At 41.6% G+C, this 26,877-nt stretch overlaps 1 protein-coding gene across 5 annotated transcripts in view; it reads left to right on the forward strand.

The window, feature by feature from the left end:
- PDE10A (phosphodiesterase 10A) overlaps positions 1-26,877 on the forward strand; it is a 194,349-nt gene that overhangs the window by 24,503 nt on the left and 142,969 nt on the right. For 3 of the 5 annotated variants that reach the window (XM_064414059.1, XM_064414061.1, XM_064414062.1), the window contains exon 2: positions 14,112-14,197. The exons of the other annotated variants lie outside the window; for them this stretch is intronic. In XM_064414059.1, coding sequence (XP_064270129.1) covers positions 14,112-14,197 — 86 coding nt within the window. The remainder of the gene's footprint in view (positions 1-14,111; positions 14,198-26,877) is intronic. 5 annotated transcript variants of the gene reach the window in all.

Below are 26,877 nucleotides of genomic sequence, written 5' to 3' on the forward strand. Positions count from 1 at the left end.
AGTCCTAGATTTTTAGTAAGGGACTTTAAGACTTGTCCCAATGATTGTGTTGTCAAGACAACAGACACTTAGTTTCGGACACTGGTTTACTTCTGACCTAAGGGAGATTCCACAGATTACAGGATAGCAAATTTTGTTATGTTGATCTGGAGATTCTTTTAGAGTTGTTGGCAGTCTTGAAGACTATTACATTTTGGCACGTTGTAGTTCAGAGCAGCTTTAACTTTTTTCTTCCTATCTTTTGTACTTGTAAGAGGAAGTTATATAAGAGAAAGAAGGCAAGATTTTTTTTTTCTTAAAGAGTGGAAAAAAGCAGCTTATATGCTTTAGGCATTACTGAAAGTTTCAGCTGAACTTCTTGCACAGAAATAAAATATTGTACAGTAGATTGCTTAGATTTGACAGATGCTTGAAATGGAATAATTATCTTTTTGACAGTGGGGAAATGCCCTTAAATATTTTTTATTGTCTTAGGAATTAGGTCAAAAAAGGTTATGAAAATATCTTTGGCTACTGAAAGTATTAAGGTTACAATAGAGGGAGGAAGGAATGAATATAGAGCAAGACAGCAACAATCACCCTGTCTTTGAGACTAGAGTGTATTAAGTGTTATAAAGAAACAGTATCTGGATTGACTGTGTTACTGGCAGGACATCAAATAATGTAATGCAGTTTCCATAATATTGCTGTAAATAAATGGGATTCTGTAACTTAATGCTCTTCAATCAGCAGGAGATTGATGTGCCCTCACCGGCCTACATTTTTAACCTTATATTTTTTCCATGCTGTGGGGAAATTATTTCACTTTTTTATATGCTTATTCTGAAAAAGAAGGATGTTTAAATTTGTATTTTATGATTTTTTTAATTGGAGAGAAAAAAAAAAGGTTTGCTTCTCTTTGCCTTTTAAACTTAGCAGTGAGTGCTTCAGTTTTGTGATCATCTTACAGTGCTTTCCTCTTACAGAGCTGACTTAGAACCTTTGCACAGATCATCAGCTGTGAAAACTATTATTGCATTTTCTTGCCTTTCTTATTAAGTTGGACTGGTTTAAGCCTTTTCCTGTTATTACTCTTACAGTTTTTGCTGAAAGTGAAAGGCAGTGCTGCAAAGTAGTTTCTTATTACTACCACCTGCTTTTAGAAATACCTAATCCCCTATCGAAAGCAAGATCCCAGTCTGGATCTATAGCAAACACTGGACCATTTTTTCACTAGGTGAAAGGTTGGAGTTAGGTTAGGTTCAGCTAAGAGGAGTGGACTGAGCCAGATAAAATGAAATAGTTTTCTTTACTCATTCTTTAAACAATTTTGTTAGATGTGAAGTTTACAATAATAACAATTTTTCAAGGACAATAAATATTAAAACATACATGAATAAAAGTGAAATAAGGTGTAAGTTAATTTTATTTTTACATTTCACTTATGATTATCCTTTTCTTCAGAAACTGCACTAATACTTGGCTTGCATTAGTTAGGTCAATTAAATAGTGTATTCACCAATACTGAGCAGTAGCTTTTCTTTATTCCACCCCTAGCTGAGCTTTGCAATGAAATGCATACTTTGAAATAAAAGCATGCTTTTATTTAGCATGAAATATAAGATTTCCTGGCATGTTAGTGAGGACATGTTAGGATAATAAGGTTAGATTTTTTTCTGATAAAAAGTAGCCATATTAATGATCTGCATCTGTCCTTTATATATTTTTTCTCACTTTTTTTATGTTTCTGCACTGCATGTAGTACTTTCTAAGATCCATTTTTATTCTGTTTCTGGCAATTTTACTCTCTGTAATCCCTCTCCCCTTGTATTCTATAAGATTGCTTTTTGACTGTCTTCTTTCCAATGGTCTCCCAGCTGAAGTGTGTTTTATTCCCTGGCTGTTGAACTTTCAAGAGTTCGTTTTGGTTTTATTCAGGTAGCTTGAGAACTTTTTCCTTTCCAGGCTGCCACAGACTGACTCCTCTTCTTCACTGTTTTTTTTTTGCATCATTGATGCACTTCATGGCTCTGTGTGCAGATCTGCTGGAACCTCAATCTTGGTTTAAAAGAATGAGAGTTAGATGATGGTGTAGAGTGCCTGCATGACAGATTACTCCAAATGTTTACTCACAGCTAGTTTAAGGAGAAAAGGAACAAAGGCATAGGGAGATTGCTCAGAAAAAGCATTTCACATGGTGGATAAGTGAGAAAGGGTAAGAATTGGGTCACTGAGGAAGTGGTTTCAGCCTAGGTCTAAGGAAGAATATGATCAAGTGAAGAGAAGGGAAGGCATTTAGGGAAGATTTATTTGGTTGAGTTACAAAAAACCACTGACAATTTTCTCCTATTAGAGGCTCTGTTCTGTATCTCATTTATGGTGATGGGTTACTAGATTGCCCATTGTTGAAATTTCTATTTGCTGGATTGTTCCTCCATGGGTGAGATAGAAATTTAACATTAAGTACTGTGACTGGGACCATGTCCACATTCGTATGTTCAGGTCAGAAAGGTGATTTTAAGGTGACTGTCCAAGTTGTTTTCATTTGTTCTTGGATCACATCAGAGAATGGTCAAACAGAGCATCCATCCCTTAACTGGATTATTTCAGACTAAACAAAACTGAGACATGCACTACAGCATTTCTCTTAAGGAGGTTTTGTGTATAGGACCAGATTAGATAGTTTGAAATAAAATTAACCTAAACATTAAAACATAAAAATGCTGTAATCATCTACTTTGGTCTGGAAATCCACTCCTGAGCAAGATGTGCTAATATAGGCACAGACCTGATTTGCAGCTCATTCTTTGAAAATTTAGCAGTACCACAGGAATTTTTAGAGTGGTTGTAGTGGTAGCAAAATGGGGTACCCAAGATGTGTATCATGCATTGAGTGATGTTTTGCATGCATCTAAGTGTCTGAAAAATTACTTTGAAGATCGGGGTCTGCTGAACAGCTTTGGCAAAACATAGTGGAAGTACTGTGGAATATTGATGTAAGAATATTTTGAAAACTTGGATGAATACAGATGAATTATTTTACTGTGTGGCTATTCAATCTGTTGATGATAAATGTGTTTGTAAAACATAGTTAAGGCTTATATATTGCACTGTTTTGAGATGCTATCTTGGGTTCTGGTGATTTATTAATGTTATGAATTTGATTCTGCTGAATTGGTCCAACTTGCAAAGAAAATCAGAATTTTTATTCTACTGAGGAACAGCATTATGCACTGTGTCAGATTTAGTTATGGAAAGTGCAAGTAAGTGTGGTTATAAAAAAGTCCAATCTACTTACAAAACACAAATGAGGAAGAGAGGAATGTTCCTCCACAAGAGAGGAACACTGCATTCTTCCCCACACTTAAATGTTAGTGTGTCACCATTCTGGTTTGTAACTCATTTTGTAGACTATTCCTTTTGTTTTGTTTCTTTTTGTATTTATAGGAATACTTACTCTGACAGAAAAGCCCTAATTTAAACCATATGAGTTTTTTGACAAAATTTGTGAATGTCGGGTTTTTTTCCTTTGTTCTCCTGTATCTAGCCATATTATCCTAGCCTCATAATGGCTAATAGACAGACCTATGTCCGCTTTCCTGATTATCTAACCTTTTTAAAATAGCCTTAGTCAGAAAGAGTTGAAGGACTATACTTTGTGAACTGTGTGTTCCCAATCCTTTACTCCTCACACAGAGTGCAATTCCAGTAGTATGTTTTAATTGTGACTAGATCTTTTCTGTTATCTTCAGACTGTCCTTCGTGGTTCACTTTGCTTTCTCTCATCTTTGTTTTTTAGTGTTGTTTCTGGTTAGGTAAGCTAATTGAGAATCATTCAAAGTTTGTCTGCTTTTTAAACTGGCTGTGGTAAGAGTGTGAGTGTCTTGTAGAAAAGCAAGAGGCCAATTTTGAGCTTCAAACTTCCTGTTCAGCAGTGCACATTGACCTCGCAGGTCATAGGAACATCCATATGTGCAAAAATAAAGGAAACTGAACAATGCACCTTCTGTTGAGGTCTGTACTGACACCAGTTTAATTAGGCTTCTATTTGTGCTATCTGATTTGATATTTTATGCTTCTGATCCATGTAACATTTGCTAAGTCTAACAAGAAAGTGTGTGTTTCAGCAATGGAGCACAAAAAATGGTATTACAAAAAGCATGAGCTGAAAGTTTCTCTCACTGAAGTTTGTAGTGAAGGTTTCCCTGACTCTCAGGAGCTGGGATGAATGCTTTGGTGGCTCCTTCCAGGTCTGATGCAATGAGGCCCTTCTTATATCTCTTCATGACATGGGGAGATAGATGTTCACAGGATGGTGCTTGCTTGGGGTTTAATAATTTGTGTTTTGATGAGTAGCCTTTTTGTTAGTTTTGTTTGAAAGTCAAATAAGACAAAATAAATAAATAGATAAATTGTGCATGTGTTGTAATTGACATATTCCTAAATACTGTTTTTCTTTTTCCCTTCTTAGTAAATCACTAGTTTTACCTTCAGCAGGTGCAGCATGTTCTGCTAATACTGTTTTATGGCCAGGCTATTACCTTCAGGGCAGAAGCCCAGTGGGGAATGCCAGCCGGCCAGGATAGCTCAGCGGGGGGGGCTTAGGCAACCCAGACAAGCTATAGTGATTTGCAGTCAGCTTTTTAGTGATTTCAGCTCTTTCAGCTTGCCTGATGCCGTCGCCCTATGTGTCGCCGCAGCAGACGCAGAGAGAGAGGGAGAAGCGCTGTATGGGTTCCGCAGGGTTCTTTTATTTGGGTCTCCGCGAAGGGTCCAGTGACAGCTCTCCTCTCCCGAACCGGGCAGAGTTAGGGGTTTTTATACCCTACAGGGGTTTTGAAAACTGTCCAATAGTAAGGGTCAAGGGAAAAGTGACCTATGGGCTTGCAGGGAGATAGCAGGGTCCGAAAGACGGAAGAGAGGGGCTTCTAAAGCCTTAGTCATGCTGACTTTGATATTTCCTAGCTCAGGCTTCTGACCGCCAAGGAGGCCGTGCAGGCCTTGTGCCTGCTACAACTCCACTTTCTGTATTTAGAAAAAAGGCGTTCCCTATGGTTCTTTTAAAACAATGGACAAGGCATGAGAACATAAATAACACGATGACAATTACAAGAAAAATCCACAAGATTCCCTTAACCAAAGATGCAACCCATCCCGTTAATCCCCATTGACCGAAGAGGTCATTGACCCAGTCTGGGGTATTTTCTACTTTTAAGTCCTTCACAAGTCCCTTCAGTTTCTGGATGTTTGCGTGGATGGATTCCGAGCGTGAAGAGAGATTGAAGCAGCACATCCCTTCGAAGTCCTCACAGCCATGTCCGTGGGCAAGCAGGAAGTCAATCGCTGCTCAGTTTTGGAGGGAGGCATGTCTTGTGGTTTCTTCTTCCTTTAAGAGATCGCTCAGGGCAGCAGAAGTAGCGTTAGCTTGTTTACTGAGCCAGCAACCGAGGTGATTTATTTCACCCAGGGCCTTAGCTGCAGCTACCCATGGTAGGAATATAGAGACCGCTATCTTTTTAGGTTTGTTCCAATCGTATAATTTGGGATCGCAATTTTCATCAAATGCTGTGTAGGACCTTTTGTGGCGTTTTAATTCGCTCTCCTTTTTCCAATTGTGCAACAAGGTGATATTTGGTGTAAGGGTAGAAAGCTTTCCTAGGGTACAGGGACCTCCCTGGAGTCGTGAGGGGATCCCAGCCCATACTCTGTCACCACAGATGAGAAACGTTCCCTTGGGTAGAACTTTGGGATGGAGAGAGGACACAGAGATCATACGAGCAGTGTAATTACACCAATCGTGAGGGTTGTAGGCTTTGTTAATTGGCGATATGTCTTTTCGGTATGTGTTTTTGTTCAGGTCAATTTCAGGCAAATTATTCTTTGGACGTCTAAAGTAAAATTTGACACAGAATGTGGCCTGAGAGGACCCCAACAGATCCAATTCTTGAGGTTCCTCAAGAGCATTGGGCAGTATTTTTGTCCACTCGTCCCAAGTTTCTACCTGGTGGGGTCGCTTACCTGTGGTGCGGAGAAGCTCTGAATTATAGGCGGGCCAGTCATCGGCTACAAAAGGAATTCCTACTAGACACGTGGAAAGTGGGTTATCAACGCTCCCCATGGATAAGCACATGTTATCCTGTTTTAATGTCCTTGCTAAGGTTACCCAGACATTATGGCTCGGCTGTGGGCTGATCCAACCGACGGCACATGGCACGGTGAGGAACATCCAGGCAGCAGTGAGGACAGCACCAATGGAGATATTTTTCATCTTTGGGCAGGAATGGGGCTTCTGATAGGGAATATAAGCAAAACTTGTTATTTTTATGGTAGGAGGGGAGGGTTAGGGTTCCTTTCCTCTGTTCCTTCCACCCCCCCATTTTATTTTTAGTTTTTTACTGATTTTTTTTTTTTTTTTCCTATGGTGCTAGGGGTGGGGGAGTGGGTAAAAGGTTAGAGGCTTTTGGTAAGGGTAGATAAAAGGGATAATAGGGTTTTTTAGGGTAAAAAGGGTAATAACATCTAATTCAGAGAACAGTTTTGTTTTCAGGCTGTGTCTGGCCTAGGGCTTGATGCCGCAGAATGTTGTTCGGCTTTCTGTTTTGTCTGCTGCTGTGTCATGGGACAGTCATCTCCTCCAGTTGTGGATGTTTGGCGACGTCTTCATCTCCAGGCCGAGCTGGTCTGGTTTTGAGGAGGTCTTGTGTTTGGCTCAGGAGGATTCTTGTCACTGCTTGTGGAAGTGGTATTTGCAGTGCCTAGGTATGGTTTTATGTTTTTCCCTGGGTACCATCTTGGACCAGATGGTAGCAGAACACACGCATATCCTCTTCCCCACGTGATGAGTTCGAAAGGTCCAGAGACTTTATGTGTTTCTGGGTCCTTCACCAGCACAGGTGCTTGGGTGGTATTTGCAAAGTGGCGAAGTATTGGTGGATCAGGCTCTGAGGTTGTACAGTTCAGGAAGTTGATGACATAGAGAGCCTTGCAAAGTCTTTCAACTGGAGAGATGATTTTCGTTCCTCTCTGCTGCTGATTGAGGACTCTTTTGAGGGTTTGATGTGTCCTTTCCACGATGGATTGTCCTGTGGGGTTTGCAGGTATACCTGTCTTGTGTTGTATTCCCCACTCACTGAAGAACTCTTAACTTACGAGAGGTATAGGCAGGTCCATTGTCTGTTTTGATCTCCTTGGGTACTCCCAGGGTAGCAAAGGCGAGGAGAAAATGTTTTATGGTGTGCTGCGCAGTTTCTCCTGTATGTGTTGATGCAAATACTGCTCCTGAGAATGTATCGACCGATACATGCACGTACTTTGACCTTCCAAAAGGTGCAAAGTGGGTTACATCTGTCTGCCACAGCTGGCAGCTGTTTAAACCTCGGGGATTGACTCCCGTCCCCACAGATGGTATCTGGTAGTTTTGACAGTTCGGGCATGTGGCAACAATAGCTTTTGCCTGATCTTTTGAAAGCTTGAACATTCTGATAAGGGCAGGCACATTTTGATGAAAAAATGAGTGTGACAACTTTGCCTGGGCAAAGATGTTAGGGACATTAGCAGTCTCTATTGCCATGGCTAAGGTGTCTGCTTTCCTGTTCCCTTCTGCAATGAAACCTGGGAGGTCAGTGTGTGACCTCACATGCATTATATAGTAAGGTTGTTTTCTGTGGGAAATTAAGCGTGTTAATGTAGAAATCAATTGGTATAACTTTGGATTGGAAACCTCTTTGAGAAGAGCATGTTCTGCTCTCATAGCTATGCCAGCAACATAAACTGAATCTGTGACCAGATTAAAAGGTTCGTCTTTGAATTTCTCAAAGGCTCTGACAACAGCTGCTAACTCCGCAATCTGTGGAGATCCCTCCACTATTTTTATGTCAGATTCCCAATTTTGGGTCTTAGGGTCCCTCCATGTCATTACCAACTTGTGGGATGACCCTGAGCCATCTGTAAAGATGGTTAGAGCTTTGAGAGGTGTCCTACTTTGGACTAATTTTGGGGTCAGATGAAATGTTACATCACGATTAAAAAGCTTATGTTTTGGGATATGAACTGAAATTTGGCCTGTATAGCTATCTAAGGCATACTGGAGACTCTCATTGGTCTGGAGCAAATGCTCCAGGTCCCCAGTGGTCATTGGCAAATATATGCATGTGAACTCACACCCTGCAGGGGAACGGAGGCGAGTTCTAGCCTTTTTTATTAAATGTGCCATAATTTCTTGGAAGGTGGTAATTGGTTTTGTGGGTTGCTTATTTGTAAAGATCCACTCCAGGATTAGTAAAGGGTCTCGAAGTTGAGTGTCCCATTGGAAAATCAGTCCATAGAACCTAGGTGCTTTTCCCAGAATGACGAACTGGAAAGGCAGGCTGGGCTCAAAGCGATGGGTTTTGCGTGAAGACAGGGCTTCTTGGACCTTGGTGATGGCATCTTGGGCCTCTGGTGTTAGAGTGCATGGAGAGTCCAGATTCTCCTTGCCCCGAAGAAGGTTGAACAGTGGAGCGAGGTCCTCTGTTGTAATTCCTAGCAGTGGACGTACCCAGTTGATGGATCCGCACAGACTGTGTAAGTCTCTCAGGGTTTTTGGGTCGTCTCGGATGGCGAGCTGCTGGGGTACGATGGTCCTTTCCCGGATCTGGAGTCCAAGGTAAGTCCATGGATTGGTGTACTGTATTTTGTCCTCACAGATCTCGAATCCTGCCTTTTCTATGGTTTCAATAGTTCTTTTAACCGCTTTGTCCAAGTATGTTTTTTCTGGTGCACAGACCAGGATATCGTCCATATAGTGATGGATGATCGCATCTGGGAATAGGTTCCGAACAGAAGACAGGATGTGAGCAACATACCACTGGCATATACTGGGGTTGCATCTAAGTCCTTGAGGAAGATAACGCAAATGATATCTCTTGAGTGGAGCCTCTCTGTTAAGAGAGGGGACGGAGAAGGCAAACTGTGGAGCGTCCTGGGGATGCAGCGGGATGCTGAAGAAACAGTCTTTAACATCAATGATAGCAAGTGTCCAGTCTCTAGGCAGCATCGATGGTGAGGGCAGGCCAGGCTGGAGGGGACCGTGTCCTCGATGACCTCGTTGATTCTGTGAAGATCGTGGAGGAGCCTCCACCTGTCCGTTCCAGGCTTTTGTAGCACGAAGACTGGAGAATTCCAAGGGCTGGTGGTCTCTACGATGTGGCCTTTGGCGAGCTGTTCATCCACAAGGGCATGTAGTGCACGCAGTTTGACTTTAGAGAGGGGCCACTGCTCGATCCAGATCGGGTTATGGCATTTCCAGGTGAGACGAGGAGTGTCTGGCAGTGCGCATTCCTCAGTGGCCCCAATTAGAATTCCGGACTGGGAATACGTAGGGAGGCTCCCCACTGACATAAAATGTCCCGTCCATACAAGGTGATGGGGGCCCTTACCACAAATGGGCGGATGGTTGCCAATTTGCCTTTAGGCCCTTCGACGAGGATGTTGTTCTTGCTCCGCATGGAAACTGTAGCTCCACCGATCCCTGTAATCATGCCTGCCACAGGTTGTAGATCCCAGTGTGCTGGCCTTTCAGAGCGGGCGATGATGGTCACGTCTGCACCGGTGTCCAGCATCCCTGGTAGGTGGATCTTCTCTGCAGGTAAGACCGCACTCGATGACAGGCTTACTCGGTCCCACAACTTGTATCCACATTGCTGTGGGGTTGAGAGGAAGCTGTTCCCTGTGATTCTTAGGGAGTAGAAAGGCCTGTGCGAATGGGGTACCCTTTGGAAGAAAATAAGGTAAGTCTGTGCAGTACACCTGGACAAAGATTTCTTGTCCCGGGTGCACTGTTTGTACTTCTGGAACCACAAATATTTCCTTTGGGCTACGGAGAGAATCACCTATAATTAGGATGTTAGAAGGACCACCTTTTGGCCCACATTTGCCTGTGGGAACACGATAAACATTGTCATTCTTAAAGTCAATGGACAGTGCAGTTACCAGTTGCCGGCGGGTTCCCCTTGGTATCGCTCCGTGTGTTAGATCCTCCTCATGTGGTCTGGAATCTCCTGGGATGGTGCGTGACTGGGTCTGGATGGCCTTTGATTTGGTGTCTTTGTGTGGGGCCCCACCACACTCCGATAGAAGTTTCCCGGACGTGGCTGATAGTGCTGCTGATTCTGGGGCCTTTGGTGGAAATTGCGAGGGTACCTGGGAGGTGACCTTTCTGGACAGTCCTTTATAAAATGTCCAAAGTCTCCGCAGTGGTAGCAGCGGACCTGGGCTTTAGAAGCTATTACTGCATATGCACTAGAAACTCCTTCTGCAATACCCTTAGTTACTGCTTGTGCCACTGTATCTTCAGTGGACAAGTGGCGTGTGCAGCTTTCCAGCATTTGCTCTATGGTAGGTTCTGTGTCTAAGGGTAAGGCTCTCAGAAGTGCTTTACATTTTTCATTCGAATTACTCATGGCAAGTTTACACAACAGTTCTTTTCTTGCCTCTGTGCTCTCTATCTGTTTTTCCAGAGCATCCTTAATTCTATCCACAAATTTGATAAAGCTTTCATCTATTCCTTGTTTAATAGTAGAAAAGTACTGGGTAGGGGTAGAGTCATCAGGGGTAAGGAGTAAGGAGGTTTTTGCTGCTATAGCCACGTCTTGTAATGTTGCCTTAGTTAAAGTATCAGCTTGGTCAGAGGGTTTTTGCAAATCTCCTTCACCAGCCAGCTGTTGGAGTGTAAAGTTTGACTTATCAGTATCTGCAGCATAGTTATCTGATAATGTTTTTAATTGCTTTTTCCAATGCCTTTCCCAAAGCATGTACTCGGTGGGAGAAAGGAGGCACTGGGCAATATTCTTAATATCGTGGGGTACCAAAACATGTGCTGAGAACGTAGCTTCTAGGAAATTTCTAAAAATATGTGAACTTCTACCATGTTCTTTGGCTGTATTTCTTAACTGCACAAGTTCTTTATTTGTAATAGGTTCCCATGTCTTTCTAGTAGTAGCACCTCCTCTTTTTCCCTTCTTATAATCTACTGGAAAGGCAGTAATTCTCTGAGCTAATTGCCAGTCCCCTGCCTGTGTGGCTTCCATTTTTATTTTTGCCCATGGATCAACATACTCTATTTCCAAATCAGAATCGCTGTCACTGCTGTCATCAGATGACGAGAAGTGAGAGCTATCAGGCCTTGCCTTATGTTTCTTATGGCTGGCTGGAGCAGCATTTGGCAGAGGTGCATGTGACTGGACCGGGTATAAGGCAGCACATGGCAGAACGTGGCTACAGGGAGGCAGCAGGGCTGGGGTGGCCGTACAATGCGTGAGACAGCATGCACAGGACTGGGGGGCGTGGGGAGGGGGGGCAGAACTGAAGGAAGTCTGGGGGGTCCCGACAGGGGTCCCTGAGGGTGGGTGTGTGGCTGGGTGTGGGGGCAGGGGAGGTGCGGGAGGGAGGAGGTGGCAGGACTGGAAGAGGGTGCAGCGGATACAGGGAGGCTTGGGTCTGGGGCGGGTACGCGGGCGGGCACGATTCCGGCGGCAGCAGGGACGGTGGGGGGGGGGTGCAGATACGCAGGCGGGCTGATCCCCTGCCGCAGCAGGGATGATGCCGGGGGCAGGGAAAGACGCGATGGTAGCGGGGGGGGCGAGGGTGGGGGAGGGAGTGGGGGCGGGCGCGGCAGGGACAGGAGGGACGGAAAAGGGGGTGGGGGGGCCCCAGCAAGGTTGGGGGGAGCAGCGGGAGGGGTGGGGTTTGGGTCGGTCCCGGCAGGAACTGGCGCAGATGCTCTCAGAGATAACACAGAGCAAGGAGGCGCGCAGGGTGTGGCTCCCGAGGGGCAGGCGGGGGGGAAGTGGGGGTGGGGAGGGGCCGTGCGCGCAGCGGGGTCGGGGGGGTGCGGCGCAGACGGCAGGACGCTTGGATCCAGCGGAGTACTGGATTCCAGGGTGGAGGGGGTGTTATCTCCTCGATTAGCATTTGAAAGAGGCACTTCTGTTGAGTCAGATAAGAACTTCCCGTGTCCAACAGAAGTTAGCCCAGAAGTTACTATCTTTTTGTTAGTTTTTTCTACAGCTTTAGTGATAGCGTGAAACATAGGTAAAAACCGGGTTACAGAAAAGTCTTGGTTAGTTTGAAACTTATATATCGTGGTCCCAATTGTATCCCAAAAGGAGTCTAAGGTAATAGTCTGTGTATTAGTGTCTGGGAAGTGGCAGAGAATCCACTTTATAAATTTTTTCAGGTTAGTTTTTGAAAGGTTACCTTTAGAAAAAGAAAAGTTGTTAGAAGATAGGATTTCTAGGATTAGTGAATATAAATCTCTCTCGTTCTGGGATCGCTTAAATGTACTAAGCTTTGATCCCACGTTTTCAGTCCCCGCCAGCAGAAAAAAGAGAAAAAAAAGAAAAAAACCCAAAAAAAAGGACCCAAGGAAAAAATATTTTGCGCGCAAGAAAGGCTGAGTTAAACTTACACTTCTTCAGCCTATTGTGGGTCAAAGTTCTGCTGGGGGTCATCTGCTCATCAGCCTCCACGAACAAGTGTTCAGGTGTTGGTGTGCGGGTCGGCTGACCTCCTGTCCAGAAGAGTCCTTCTAGAACGAAGAGCTTCTCCTTCCAGGATTTCTGGCGAGCGGAGGCAGTGACAATTTCACGAAGAAATGCTGCTCCTCTGAGATGCCAGGTCCGGCATTCAGTTCCGCAGCCAGAATATTGCGGCGGTTCAGATGTCGGTCCAGGGGCCCCTCGCTGTTCGGGCGTCCGCTATGTTCGGTGCGCCAGCTATGGCCAGGCTATTACCCTCAGGGCAGAAGCCCAGCGGGGAATGCCGGCGCCGGCCGGCCAGGATAGCTCAGCGGTGGGGCTCAGGCAACCCAAACAAGCTATAGTGATTTGCAGTCAGCTTTTTAGTGGTTTCAGCTCTTTCAGCTTGCCTGATGCCGTCGCCCTATGTGTCGCCGCAGCAGACGCAGAGAGAGAGGGAGAAGCGCTGTATGGGTTCCGCAGGGTTCTTTTATTTGGGTCTCCGCGAAGGGTCCAGTGACAGCTCTCCTCTCCCGAACCGGGCAGAGTTAGGGGTTTTTATACCCTACAGGGGTTTTGAAAACTGTCCAATAGTAAGGGTCAAGGGAAAAGTGACCTATGGGCTTGCAGGGAGATAGCAGGGTCCAAAAGACGGAAGAGAGGGGCTTCTAAAGCCTTAGTCATGCTGACTTTGATATTTCCTAGCTCAGGCTTCTGACCGCCAAGGAGGCCGTGCAGGCTTTATGCCTGCTACACTGTTTTATGTAGCCATGGTCACAGTTATTTGCCAGTGTTTCATTTAGCGATAGCAAGTCACTTTTCTGTTTTGCAATTTTCTGTATTTCGTTGCTAACACTATAATCATCTCTAGCACTAACACTGCACTGACAGAAACATATTGAACATATTGAAGTGGTGTTATCTCACTCTTTCTTGCTTTAATTCAGGGAGTATCATGTATACTGACATTTGTATTGTGTTTGGTAACATTAGGAAGTGTGTGTGTTGTGGGTTTTGTGTTGTTCTTTTAAGCCAAGCAATTATACTGTAGCAACATTAGTGGTTTATTAGTTGGTTTTGGTATCCAGAGATTTTGATGTGAAGTTGCTTTAGAAAGTAAATTGTGCAAACACTTCTGTGATAAAAGCTGTACCTATACTGATGTCAGCAAAGTTATCCAAGGCTGCCTTTGACTCCAAGAATATAAGCTAAGTAGCGAGGAATTTTTGAATTTTAGTGGTGCCATGTAGCTCATATAGAGGAAACTGGCCGCAGTGTTTTTAACCACAAATAAGGTGATTTTATTAATTGATATTTTGCCCAATATTGCTTACAATGGTACTATGTTGGTACTTTTTAACTAGAGTGCTGTCTTGGATGTTTGCATACATTGAAAGCATGTTAAAAATACAGATAAGGAATTGTCATAGATGTGGTTTATTGTACAAGGTTCTGGGCTGTTAGCTGGAAAAATGGCAGAGTGGAATACACGTGAAGCAACAAATGTTATACAAGACTGTCCATGAACATATATGTGCACATAACAGACATAGACCACACCAGCATGTAGGATTTGTCTGTTTGATCTTGTTTAACGTACATTTCTCTAGAGCTCATGTTTTATTCATTATTCTTAAGCCATTTCTGAGGCAACACCATTCTTGCTGTCAGCTGCAGGAGATGGAGCTGCTAGACTGCACTTGACCATCTTCAAGAAAATAAATGTAAGCACAAAATATTTGTTGTTTTTTCTCTGTGAGCTATTATAGAAGAAATAGCCACTGAAATATCATGTTGTTATTTAAGCTGCTACCCACATAAAACTGATTTTAACTGAGAGGCTGGGGTGTTGGGAAGGAGGCAGGAGGGAGGTTGGGTTACCTGAAGATGATAGATTGTTTCTGTCTGACTTCAGGTCTTGTGTGCTTTGCACATGCTGATTTCCAAGCAGATTGATTATTGTAAGGAGTTTGCAGGAATGATGCTGGAATATACATATACATAAATCATTACAGGATAATGATGTTTAACTTGTATTCTTGATGCTTTATATATTTTGGTGATTTATATACTTTGTGTGCTTTCTAATTCTGGAAGCTGTTTTGTGCTAATTCTGGAAGCTCAGTTTTGTGCTCTTCTGGCAAGATCTGAAAGCTCCATGTGGGAGAGCATGCTATGATGGTGTTTCCAGTAGAAATTTGGAAGCATAGAGCTACATATTTATCAGCTAGAAGGAGGACTGCTGTTTTTAAAAGTGATCTATATAACCTCAATTATACATTCAGAGAAAGTAATTTTAAAAGAGAGTAGAATACGTGGTTATAACACTTGACTGATTTGCATTTATGTAGAAATCTTAATTTTGTTTTCTTTAAATGTAGTTAAAAAGAAATATGACTTAATACATCTCTTGCATAGTTTAACTGTTGCAAGGCAGGTGTTGAGGTCACACTTCCATAGAGATTAGTAGGTGTGCACTGCTGTTTCTTTCAAGATGAAAAGTGTACTTTGTGGGTTGGCTAAGACAGCCCTTAGGATAACGATACCACATTGGCTCAGGAAAGGCTTGAATTATGAGACTGACTCAGTTTACTCTAACTTCTGAACTCTGGCCTTTCTCAAGTGAGAAATGATGACATAAGACTGTGGCTTTTTTTCTTAAATTTCCCTTAAAAAGTAAAACTGAAAAAAAAAAAGAACTGGCAAAATTTAATTGTTTTTACAAGTTGAATAGCTGATTAGTTTTTACAATAACAATTGTTTTTTAAAATTGTTATTGTAAAAAAAATCAGCTATCCAGCTTGTAAAATGGGGCCTCTTAAATTATCAGCATGTGGCAGTTTTTGTTAAAAAGGCTGTGAAGTGAAACTTCAACCCAAGCAAAATTGAGGGGAAGCTGAGCAGAATGTTATAAAGTGCGGATTCCAAAAAGAACTTTTTCAACCACCCTTTGAGGCTAAATAACATGCTTATAACATGGAGAGCTACCAATTTTACTGTTATTTCTCTGGAGCTGAATGTTTTTCCTGAGACTAACCATACCTTGAGAACATATTTAATGCAGATGGAACTTGGCGGTTCTGGGACAAGTGTTCTGAGCATAGTCAGTTGAGAATCTCAATTGGTTACTGTTTAAACATATTTGGGGAAGTCTTGCATAGCTGGGTATCACTCTCATTTATGTTTTGATCCCTGTTCCTATTTTTAACTCCATGAGACACTAGACGTAATTAGATATATATGCAAATGAGTAGAATGTACTGAATGTGGGTAAATCTGTACAATTTTTTCTACTGTTTTCCTGAATGAATTCTTTGTTTTTGCATTGAATATAAGTTCCACTGAATTAAAGTGAGTCACAGAAAACTTTTAATAAAAATTTTTGATTTATTAAGTGATGATTTTAAGGAATAGTGTTGGGCACTCTTAACTATAAAGACAGACACTGTTAACCAGTTATCCATTTTGGAAAATTTATTAACTGTAGATTTTATTTTTATTTTGATAAATTGCCTAATGATTTAGCACTAATTATAGTAGTAATAATTACATGTGATGCTTGCTTGTTTTCATTAAGCTCTGTGAGGGCAAATATCAAAAAGAAAAGGAAAAAAGCTAGACAGCAGTTGGAGCTCTGAGACCTTGTTGGTTTAAGGCAGTCTGAGAGATACTTCAAGCTAGCATGTGCCAACATGGCTGCTGAAAGACTTGGTGCTGGTGTTTCTGAGATCTTCTGCTTGCTAGCTCAAGGGAGGGCAAGGGAAAACATTTCCCCAAGGAGGGAATTGATGTTGATGTGCCTAGGAACTGCAAGGAAGACTTTGTGGGGAAAGAAATTAATAGTAGACAGAAGAGGAAGGGGTGTGCCAGAGATGCTGATTTGTGTCAGATCACATTATCTGTTGAGCTGGCCTCGGGCTGGGCAAAGTTAGGGTTGGTTGGATCCTGAATGAAACAACAAGTGGTTAATTAGCTCCATAAAACCAAATGGTGGGACTGATAAAGTTTTTTTACCACTGGTTTTGTCTGGTGGTTGGTCCCCCTCTATAGATGTCTTTATATGTTTAAAGGATTTAGCCAATATTGGCGCCATTTTCTCGGTGGAGGCACAAATATACCCTCTTTTTTACCAAGCTGTTCTGGAGTGATCTCAGATGTGTTAACCCCCTGAAAGAGATGAATATTTTTGTTGCAAATGGACAGAACTTTAAATATTTTTCACATTTGTGTGCACATTTGCATCTGTATTTTCATTATCAAATTTGCTAATTTCTTTTGGAAATTATACAAAACTAGTGCTGTTTCACATGGATTGCATATTCTGAACTTAGTATCTCTAGAGGTACCTCTTCCCCACTGTAGTGCTTTTGGCCTGTGTCCCCAAATACTTTTTCTCCCATGGGCCTCAGCAGCTATGTGGAGAAGATATGATGTGACTGATGGTGTGTGTTGACTGGCTGCCAGTGTGCTGATTGATAAAGCCTTGGGCACGCAAAAGAAAATCTGAAGCTCTTTTAACCATGGGCATGCCAGTTTACCCAGTTGCCAGTGGTCATAAAACTTTCAGAAATGTAGATATTTTTGGATAACTCTTGCCCTGTGCTGGTTTGAGTTGAAATTGGCTTGTGAGACCAGAAATTGTTATGGGGAAAAAAGCAGAGAGGCTGTTGATCTGGCAAGTCAGGACTGAAGGTGTAAACACTGTGGAGTGTGGATGTTTTCTCCTCTAGACTCCTGCAGTGGTTCTAACTTGTACAGACTGTTTCCAGACTGGCATAAGTCTAATGGGGTGAATTCAAAATTCATTCTTTCTTCTTGTCTCTGCTTTGGACTCCCATGTTTTGGCATTCAGATTCCTGATCTCGAATTGCAGGCACAATGTAGTCACTGCCTTCCTGCCTGGGAAGGTACTGTGGCAAACTGCAGGTCAGCAGACTGTCTGACTTCCTGTGGTACTGTGTGGATGTGAATGTGATGCAGCATTACTAGTCAAAAATGCACTTATCCTTCATGGTGTGCAACCCAGTGTACTGAGAGGGGTGGCAGCATGTGACTTGCTGAGGACTTGTATAGCACGTGAGCGAATGAACTGGATTTCTGTTAGCTGGAGGGGTAAGTTGGTTTGCAATCCTGTTCTCATTCACACCGTTGTTTCAGTGCATTTTGTGTTAGTGAAAAAGTGCTCTTCCAGGCAAAAGCTATTGGTGATATGCAGAGTTTACTAATATATTGATGACAAAGGAGAATCGCAGTGCACACAACTAATGGAACAAGGTGCTTGGGAGTCTAACCCCTAACCCTTTTCAGGATGCTATGCAGTGATGACCACAGAAATGGGGCAGTGAAACGGAAATGTGTTGCAGGGGAGGAGATGTGGAAAAGTAGATGAGTGCAAAGTGGATTTGTAGGGGAAACGAGTTTTGTGCTAAGGATTCAACATTGATCCTATGCATTTTCATGAGGTTTATTTCAGTGTGGATCTACTTCAGTTCTGTGCATTATAATACCCTTGGACTACTTGGAGTGCATCTTCTGATGTGGCTCAGCCTGCAGGGAAGCCTCCATGCATTTGCCCTGAGTCTGTTCAACCACAGGAACCAAGGTGCCATGACTGAAGTACATGAGGAAAGTAATTTTGGAAGCCAACTTCTGAATCAGTTATGTATAAATAGCCTGCTAATGTGATGCTAATATGGGTATGCCCCCTACAGGATGCCTCTGGCAGTGCTGCTAATGTGCTTAAAGAGCACTTTGAATCCTTTAAAAAAAAAAAGTATGGTATTTTGGTAGCTGTGAGGAAACCGAGATTAATGTCCATGGTGGATAGCCCTCAGCAGCAAATTGGTCCCATACTATAAGCACAGCAACCAAATGACAGGTTTTGGCAGATATTTACAACTGGCAGAAGATACAAAAACAAAAACCAAAAAACAAACAAAACAAAACAAAAAAACCCCAAAAAACCGAAAACCAAACCAAACCAAACCAAAACAAACAAAAAAAACCCCGAAAAAACAACAACAACAACAACAAAAAAAAACAAACAAAAAAAACCACAAACAAACAAAAAAAAACAAAACAAAAACCAAAAACAAGAAAAAGGAGGGCCAAGTGAGGTGTAAAGGGCAAAATGCTACCAAAAAGGAAAGAAAAACCACAGGAGCAGAAAGATCTTTACTGGATGGAAAAGTCAGTCTTCCATGTGAGGAGAAAAGAGCTGTTGCTGAGTTGTTCCATTCATACCTGTGGTCTCTCCTAGAGAGAGATTACCTAGCTGTGTGAAGAGCAAGGTGTTAGCTCCTTTTGAGAGGAAAAGGGTGGAGCTGGTCAACTGAATGGGATGAATTATCTGCTTTTCTAAGATTAAAAATTTTGGCATTGCTTGTAGTGACTGTGGGATTTAAAGTGAGAAACCTTTGTTAATAAGAATGCTTGACTGACTCATTTGTGACTGACAGGGGTTTTTTGTTTGTTTGGTTGGTTGGTTTTTGTTTTTTGGTTTTGTTTTTTTTCTTTTTGGTTTTTTTTGGTTTTTTTTTCTGAAGAAGGTTCAGTTCTTTCAGTTCTTGCTGTTTGCAGGAAAAATTCAATGACTTTAGAATTTATACATTTTTCTCTTTCAATTTCTACAAGGTCCGTGAAAGGTGTATTTCAAAATTTGCTGTTCATGTCCTAGGTTGAGAAGGAAGTGAGTTTTTTGGGAAGTTGTAGTCAAAACCAATCAGTGGTCAGATTTGAATACTGACACCTGGTGTGGCCACGGAAGACATGGACCACCTCTGAGGACACAGGGGGTTAAAAAAGCAGAGAATGGTCCAGGGGAGCTCCCTTGGTTCTGGTCTGTGAAAAAGATCAGACCTCCCCTGCCCAGCCGCAGGCTGGCTGGGGGAGGGGAAGCCAGGGGTGAGGTAGGCCGGAGCCTTGGGCAAAGAGAGTGGGTGAAGGCCTTGCAGAATGGAAGGGTGGAGGAGCCCTGAGAGGCCTTGGGCAGCCCCCCGCCCGGAGAGAGAGGGGGGGGGGGGGGGGGGGGGGGGGATTGAGCCAGTGCCTGTGGTACCTTGAAATTTGATACCACGTGCTGGTAGCACGGCCAGCCGAGAAGAAGAGGAGGGTGTAGTGAGACAAGGTGCCTTGGCAGCCATGGGAGTTCTGGGCAGGCAGATCCCGAGATTTTAACCCTTTTGTGGGATAACCTTACAAATGTTGATCCTCCTGGATCTGGATGAGAAGAGAGAGAGAAAGAGAGATTAAACAGGTGGAAATCAGCAAGTGTGGTGGAAGTTTGTGCAAGTGGAAGATGTCAGAAGGAGTTGAGAAGAATCCTAGGTGGGAGGAAATGATGGAGTGGTCTTTGGCTGGACACTTTTCTTGTATAGCCATGGACAGACCCATTTTTCCTGGGACACAGAGACTGCATTTATGGGGAGGCAATGCCTTGAAGCCAAAGAGAGTGTGGTGAAGCAGTGGCATGAACAGAGATGGCTGAGGAGGGTGTGGTGATGCCCTCTGTCTTCAGAAGTGAAGAGGAAGATCTCTGTTGATATCTGTTGAGACCCCTCAGCCCCAGAGGGTGAATTTGGGGGGGACTGTTGTCTCAAAAGTGCAAGACTGTTGCTTTTTTGGAAATGGGCAAAGCATCCTTAAAATGGGAACCCTAGAAACAGTTCTGGTCCACGCACAGTGGTGAGAACACTGGACATGGAAAGTAGAGGTCATGAGGACAGATGTTCTCCGGGCGGTGCCAAGAGTGACATGGAAACGCAAGAGGTTTCAGCTGTGTTTTCAGGGGAAGCCTGTGGTACAAGGGGGACTCCTCTCTCCTTGATGAACTGAAAGTTGATTACCTGAGGGGTGGTGATGAACTGAGAGTTGATTATGTGAGGGTGATGACTGGGTTGAAAATCTAAGATTTTATTTTGTGCTGTGATGGAAAAATTGGGGGGAGGAGGAGGAGGAATGTTTTGGAAGGTTTTCATTCTGAGTTCTGTGTGTGTTCCTTTTTATATATTGTAGTTAATAAAGGGGTTTTTTCCTTTATTCCTAAATTGGACCCTGTTATGCTCTATTTCTGGTCACATCTCACAGCAGCCACTAAAGAGACTATATTTTCATGGGGGCATTGGCATTGCACCAGCGTCAAACCAGGACAGGTTTGCTTCTTCATGTTTTTCCAGTTAAAAAAAAAAAAAAAAAAAGGAATGATAAAGTTAGCAAATGGCCTTGAAACTTTTTAACTCCAAAAGAGATTTCTTTCCTTTTCTGCCTCCTGCCTGTAGATAAGAGGGAGCTTCACCTACTCACTTGACTGACATGTCACTTCCATCACTGACAGTTCTCTACTTTTATGTGGAGATTAATGAATAATTTGTTATTTCTTCTGTCAAACTTGAAAGCCTTGGAGGTGCAAAGAACACTTGAAGCTTGTAGTCATACAACTTTTGAACATGGAAACCCTTGTAATGCTTATGAGAAGATCTCCAACTGAAGTGGTTGGATCTGGTTTGGCCATTGTATGGCTTGCCTTCTCTTGTGCTTGTGAGAGCATAATAGCCTAGCATAATATAAGAGGCAAGTGTGCTGTTGAATATTGAAGTGGCTGAGATGAAAACTGAGGGCTCAGTCCATCAGTGTTACTTTGCTTGTACTCTTCTAACTTGTGCTTAGTAACCATCTGTGGAAACTCTGCCTCACTCCTTTGCAGGAAATTGGCTCCAGTTGTTGGGCGCTCTCTAGCATGTACTATGTGCAATTCATGTATACTCAAGTACCTTGAGTGCCATGAAGAAAGTACCTGTTCGTGCTGTCTCTGTGGTTAAAACACTTGTGTTCAGTGAGTGTGGAAAAGCTGCGTAAACTTCTCCAGCTGCTCATGAGCAACTGCTTCTACTTTGCCAGGAGAGTTTACTGTGCTGTATTGCCGGGGTCGGCTGTCAGTTGTCTCTGCCCCAGCACGGGAAAAGGTGGTTCTGGGCAGGCCGCGCTTTGAAGAAAGAGTCTGGACTCTTGCTTTTGGTCTTCAGTTGAGTTTATTGTTCCTTATCTACAAAGTTTTTCTGTCTGTCCAGCCGTGGTCTGATCAGCAAGATCAGATCAGCCAAGGGCACTCTCTCCCGCCCACGGGGCAGTTGTCTGTTTTATAATAAAAACTATGTATAAAATATTTACCTTTAATTTCCAATACTTTTTGCCCTTGTTGGCAAGTGCACTTTCCCTATGAACCATGCCAACATCATCCTGAACATGGATGCCAAGGAGAAGAAAGAAGAAGGACAGGGCACGCCCAAATTCCTCCATCTTGGGACTCCCGACCCATGCACAGAATTCTAAACCCCCCTGTACAACATATAAAACCCCCCTGTACAGTGCTCCAAAATTTTTCCCTTCACCCTGTGATTCCTACTTAAACTTTTGTGGCCTGTAATTCTTCATATAAGGTTGGCAATTTGCTCTATGAATTAGGATCGAATTTCCAGGTGTCTTTGGCTTCCTGCCAGGGTCTCCGAGCCCCTGCCAGGGCTTTGAGACATCCAGGGCATCCAGAGAGATGCTCTGGGTTCCGACACTGTATGATGCAGAAATGGTACAAAACTACAAGGAGAGGGAGTGGCATTCTGGAAAGCCAGAATGACAGGAAACAAATTCTGGAGGAGAAAGGAGAAGCAGTACAGGGCCACAGAGCTCAGGGAGCAGGACAGCTTGGTTGTGTTTTTGGATAGAAGCTTTTTGAAAGGAGAGGAAGAAATCAGGATGTGTGATGTTGGCAGTCCAAACAGAAGGAATTAATAAGAGTTGGAGAAACGGACAATTAGTGGTTTTTTGGCAAGGATTCCCATTGGAAACTAATACATGGGAGTAAAACCAATAATAAATATCAATGGAATGTTAAACATAAATAGTAATTTCTCATATGTTGTGGGGCTCTGTTGAAGGTACTTCATGTGACAATGTTTGCTAAACAAAAATAATTCCAGTTTGGAATGTTTGAATCAGGCAGCACTTCAGCTGTTTGCATATCAAAATGCAGCATTTTCTAATGTTTATGGTTACACCTGTTACATGCAGCAGCTGGCAGATGCATCATGTAGAAACTGTTTCGCAGTTATTTAAAGAAAAAGTATTTGAAATAAATAATACTTTCTTGATTCTGGGTTGGTATTTTTTTTGGCAGAGATAGGATGATAGATGGGAGCAGTAATTTAGCGAATGTCTTAAGTTATAATTCATAATCTGTATTTCAGATGCTAATTACTGTAGAGTGTCCATGAAAAGTAGGCTTTTCCTACTGCAGTTCCTAGTTATTGGAAAACTCAGGTTTGACTAAGACAGCAGCTGGGGTCTGGTGGGTTAGTAATAATACAACAAATTAGCATCATCAGCTTGACAGTGGCAACAGCTTTAAATGTTGACTAAGAAATTTTAAATTCTTTGTTCCAGTTTTGCTTGTTTGCTAAAGGCAGAAAAAATTGTCAGTAAACTAAATCCTCTGAATACAGTTCACTGTTCAGTGTATGTTGCTCAGGGGTACCACAGTAGTTTCTGTTCTTGAAGGAATATTAGTTAGGCCAAAAAAATTTAAGTAAAATATAAAACCTGTTGGTTACTCTTCACAGTTAAATTTATCTCAAGTGTTTATAACAGATGTGTTGTATTTGAAAAATGTTGCTTCTTTTCAGTCACCAAGCGTACAGACTAGCAGATTAGTGACAAGTTTTGGTATGCATGTGCTGAAAAAGGAAAAACAAAGGCAAAGCTTATAGCCAGACGATTACAGCTTAAGCACCTGATTAAAATAAAATGTATACCAGTTTATGAATTCTGCAAGCCATGTAAGTAGTGAAGAGAGAAAACACTTTCCATGTTTTTAATGACATTTTATGTTAAGTGCTTTAAATAACTTTTGCAAATTGGCTACTTCTGATTCCTTGTCTTTTATTATTGCTAACTATATTTATTTAATGTTTGAGTCTATTTAGCTTTTAATGACTATATGAAGAGATAACCTTGATTAAGATAATAATATATATTTTAAAAGGTTTTATTTAGTATCTTAGAGGAGTCTGAATAAAGCATGCAGCTTTTTTGACAGAAATAATCTGTGCTGTAAGACAGTAGCAGTTGGTCATTGCCTACTTATAAAAATACCCTAAGTTTAAAAGGCTAATGATTAAAAAAAAAAAAGGCAGCAAATTCCTGGCAATAAAATAGTTCAACTGACTTTAGCCTTCTACATATGATAGCGGTTTTTGCAACCTGACACTGTAACGACTTATTTGACCAATCTGACTGAAATAACTGAGAGTGTCTGCTTTGCTTGTCTATTCTTCCTTGCTTAATTGAGTTGTGGAATTTTTGACCATAGATTTATCACAATATTCAACAGCCACTCCTCCATGTGAAAGGATTCCAAGAAAAAAAATAAATGCAAAAAACCATAAAAATAAGTGAATGGCAGTAAAGATCATAACTCTCTTCATTTGTTACACAAGTTTTTCTGGTCTACTACTTTTTTACTCTTTTAACACAAAAGCCATTTTACAGGTGGAAATGGAGGCATTTAAATCTACATTGTGAAATGTAGCTACAAATGTCACATTTCTCTGTGCTAGAATGTCTCTCCTCAGAATTCCATTTTGAAATTTTTTTTTTTAAGTTGCTTTCATAGCACAAAATGAACCTAAATGGAAAACAAACTGCCCCTCCTGACCATGGTTCTGACAAAGTCTCTGATGGGTACCAGAACGGGACATGTGGAATTTCTGGTTCCTACTGAGTGGTTTGGCCTTTAGAACTTCCTCAAGATTTCCTGGAAAAACAATGTCAGAAGGGGAAATGGAATTTTTTTCTCTAGAACAAAGCTATTTTTATTTACAAAAATATAATTGAGGCTGCATCATGGTTACCATTCAAGAGTTTCTGATTTAAATGCTCATTACCCTGTGAAGTTTAGTGCTCTTTAGGTAAGCAATTCCCAGGCTTTTCTAATGCCTGAGAATGGCTATTTTGGGACTTTGAATTAATAGTTTTCTGAGGGAGAGGGAAAACAGGGAAGGATGACAGTGACCTTTTAATTTATTATTTTTTTTAATTTTAGCAAAACTTTATGTTGAATGTGAAGCTTGAAGTTACTGAGGAAATGCTGCTGAAGTGTTTCAGGTCTGACACTACACAAACTTTCAAAACTACTTAATGCGCAGGATTCCCTTTGAAGAATTATTAGGTGTATCAAGTTAGTAGCTAGAAAGTGTCTGCTGCTTACATGTTTCAATAACCCTGTGTTTTCCTGTGTCACATCTCATGATCAGGCATTAAAGAAGTATAACATCGTGCTAGCATGGTCTAAAATTGCATTACCTTTTTGATTAGTTACTTGAGGTCTTACAGTGAAAAATTGTGTACATGTAATATTCTGTTGTTTTTTTTTTTTAAACCAACTTGACTAAATGCAGATGAGATTCTTTCTAGTGGAAGTCTGCCTGGAAACTAAAACTTGTTTTACTAATCATTCATTTGAATACTTGAGGTACTGTTAAGTTTGACGGTATTGGCAGTTGTTGTGATGGTTTGATTTTTTGGGTGTCTGCTCCCTTCTCTCCTTCTTCCAAAGGCAAGTGTACTTTATTTTACCATTTCTGAAACAAATTGAGCTATTTGCCTCTAAGTCTGGTCTTTGGAGTTTGCAAATGTTTTGATAAACTTGTCTTGAACAGTGAAACTTGCATTTAACAGAAAAAGGCTTTTTCTGACCCAAGTAATCTTCCAAATTGGCAGCCAGGGATCTAATTTCAAGTTAATGAATTGAAAATACTTTAATCTCTCCCAAAAAACTTGAAAATACTGGATCTTCCTACAGACTGTAGGGTTTGTTTTTCATTCACTGTTTTAAATGCTTCTGCCCTCTCTTTGTGCAAGGCCTCTGACTACTTCAAGGAGAGGATTTTTTACAAACTATAGCGGGAGTAGAGCCAAATAGCTACATTATTTTAATTAAGTAATGTTGCAGCTTTTAATTTTAAATGCTAATTGAGAAGCTTTTTCCTTACATGAGCAAAGCCTGAAGGGTTACTGCTTTCCTCTAACAGCTTCTCACATCACTCCTACCTAGAGGATGGACAGTTGCATTCCTTTTGCTGATTTAAATTCTTCCAATGCTGTCAGCTGCAGCAGAGAGACCCAGCTGTGAATGTGACATGAGAAGTTACTGGTTTTAATTAATTTCTTTGTAATATAGTTTTTCTTTTTCCTTTAATGTGTAAACTTCACTTGCGCTCTTGTTTTACATTTTGAATAATTATTTCAAAAGCATGCCTTCTCAGTTTCTTGTATTCTATTGGTAGGTTTTCCAAAAAGTGTGGGTCAGTTCTGTTTCTGTATGGTACTGTGGATTAAAACACCATGATTTAAATCTGTGGATCAGAGCAGAAAATTTATTTGGGATTTAAAATGTGTGATTTTGGGATTTGGGGACCAAACATTGGGGTAAAGGTAAAAATATGCTATGACTAAATGGAGAACATGTGAGTTTTAGACTATAATTATTTATTACACAAAAATATGAGTAAAAGACATCGTGGCCTAAATAATGTGGCTCCTGTGGTTGTGTTGCTACTGTGTAATTTATTTCAGACCCTGGAACAGCACTGCTGTCAAGGTGGACGCCAGCTTTGTATTTATCAAAGCTATATTTATTTAATTATCCTGTTAATGACAAAACATCCACAAATGCACATCTGCAAAATAGTAATATATAGAATTTTTTTTTTTTACTCTTTTGTGTTAGTGGTGGTTTTAATTCCTATACGTTATTCTTTTCTTTGCAAGCATTATCAGTAATGGGTCATAGGACTGATTAATAGAAGACCTTAAGAATGCAAACTGAAGCAGCATTGCTGTCAAATACAGACTAGGTAAAAGTATAACTTTATGTACATTTCCTCTTCATTTTTAAAATGCATAAAAACTCCCACAAGTTTTTTAGGCATAATCTTTGTCTCTTAATATATGCTGCAGGTGATATTTTTTTGTATGCCAGTGGGAGCAAGCACAGAGTTTGCAGTACGTGTGTCACATTAACATTTTAAGTCTGGGAAGGACAGAGTATACAGCTTGGCTGAAGGTAAAAGCTGTTTGTGCATTCTAGGGATCTGGCCTTTGCTCGTACTACTTCAGTTAAATCTACTTGCCTCTTAAAATTTTTGTATTTGCTATGTTCACTCTTGTATTGATAGAACTGTGAAGGCAGGATTCAGAGATGGTTTTCCTGTGGCTCTTTAAATCATTTTGTGAAGATGATGAGCCCTTTCAAATGAGTGAGTTTTTAGAATTTGGCAGAAAATAAGCTGTATAATATTTGATCTGTATTTACAAACAGTTATCTTTGGTGTGTTTTATTTGATTCACCATTATA

Source organism: Passer domesticus, chromosome 3 (assembly GCF_036417665.1).
Source record: "Passer domesticus isolate bPasDom1 chromosome 3, bPasDom1.hap1, whole genome shotgun sequence".
Classification (NCBI taxonomy): Eukaryota; Metazoa; Chordata; class Aves; order Passeriformes; family Passeridae; genus Passer; species Passer domesticus.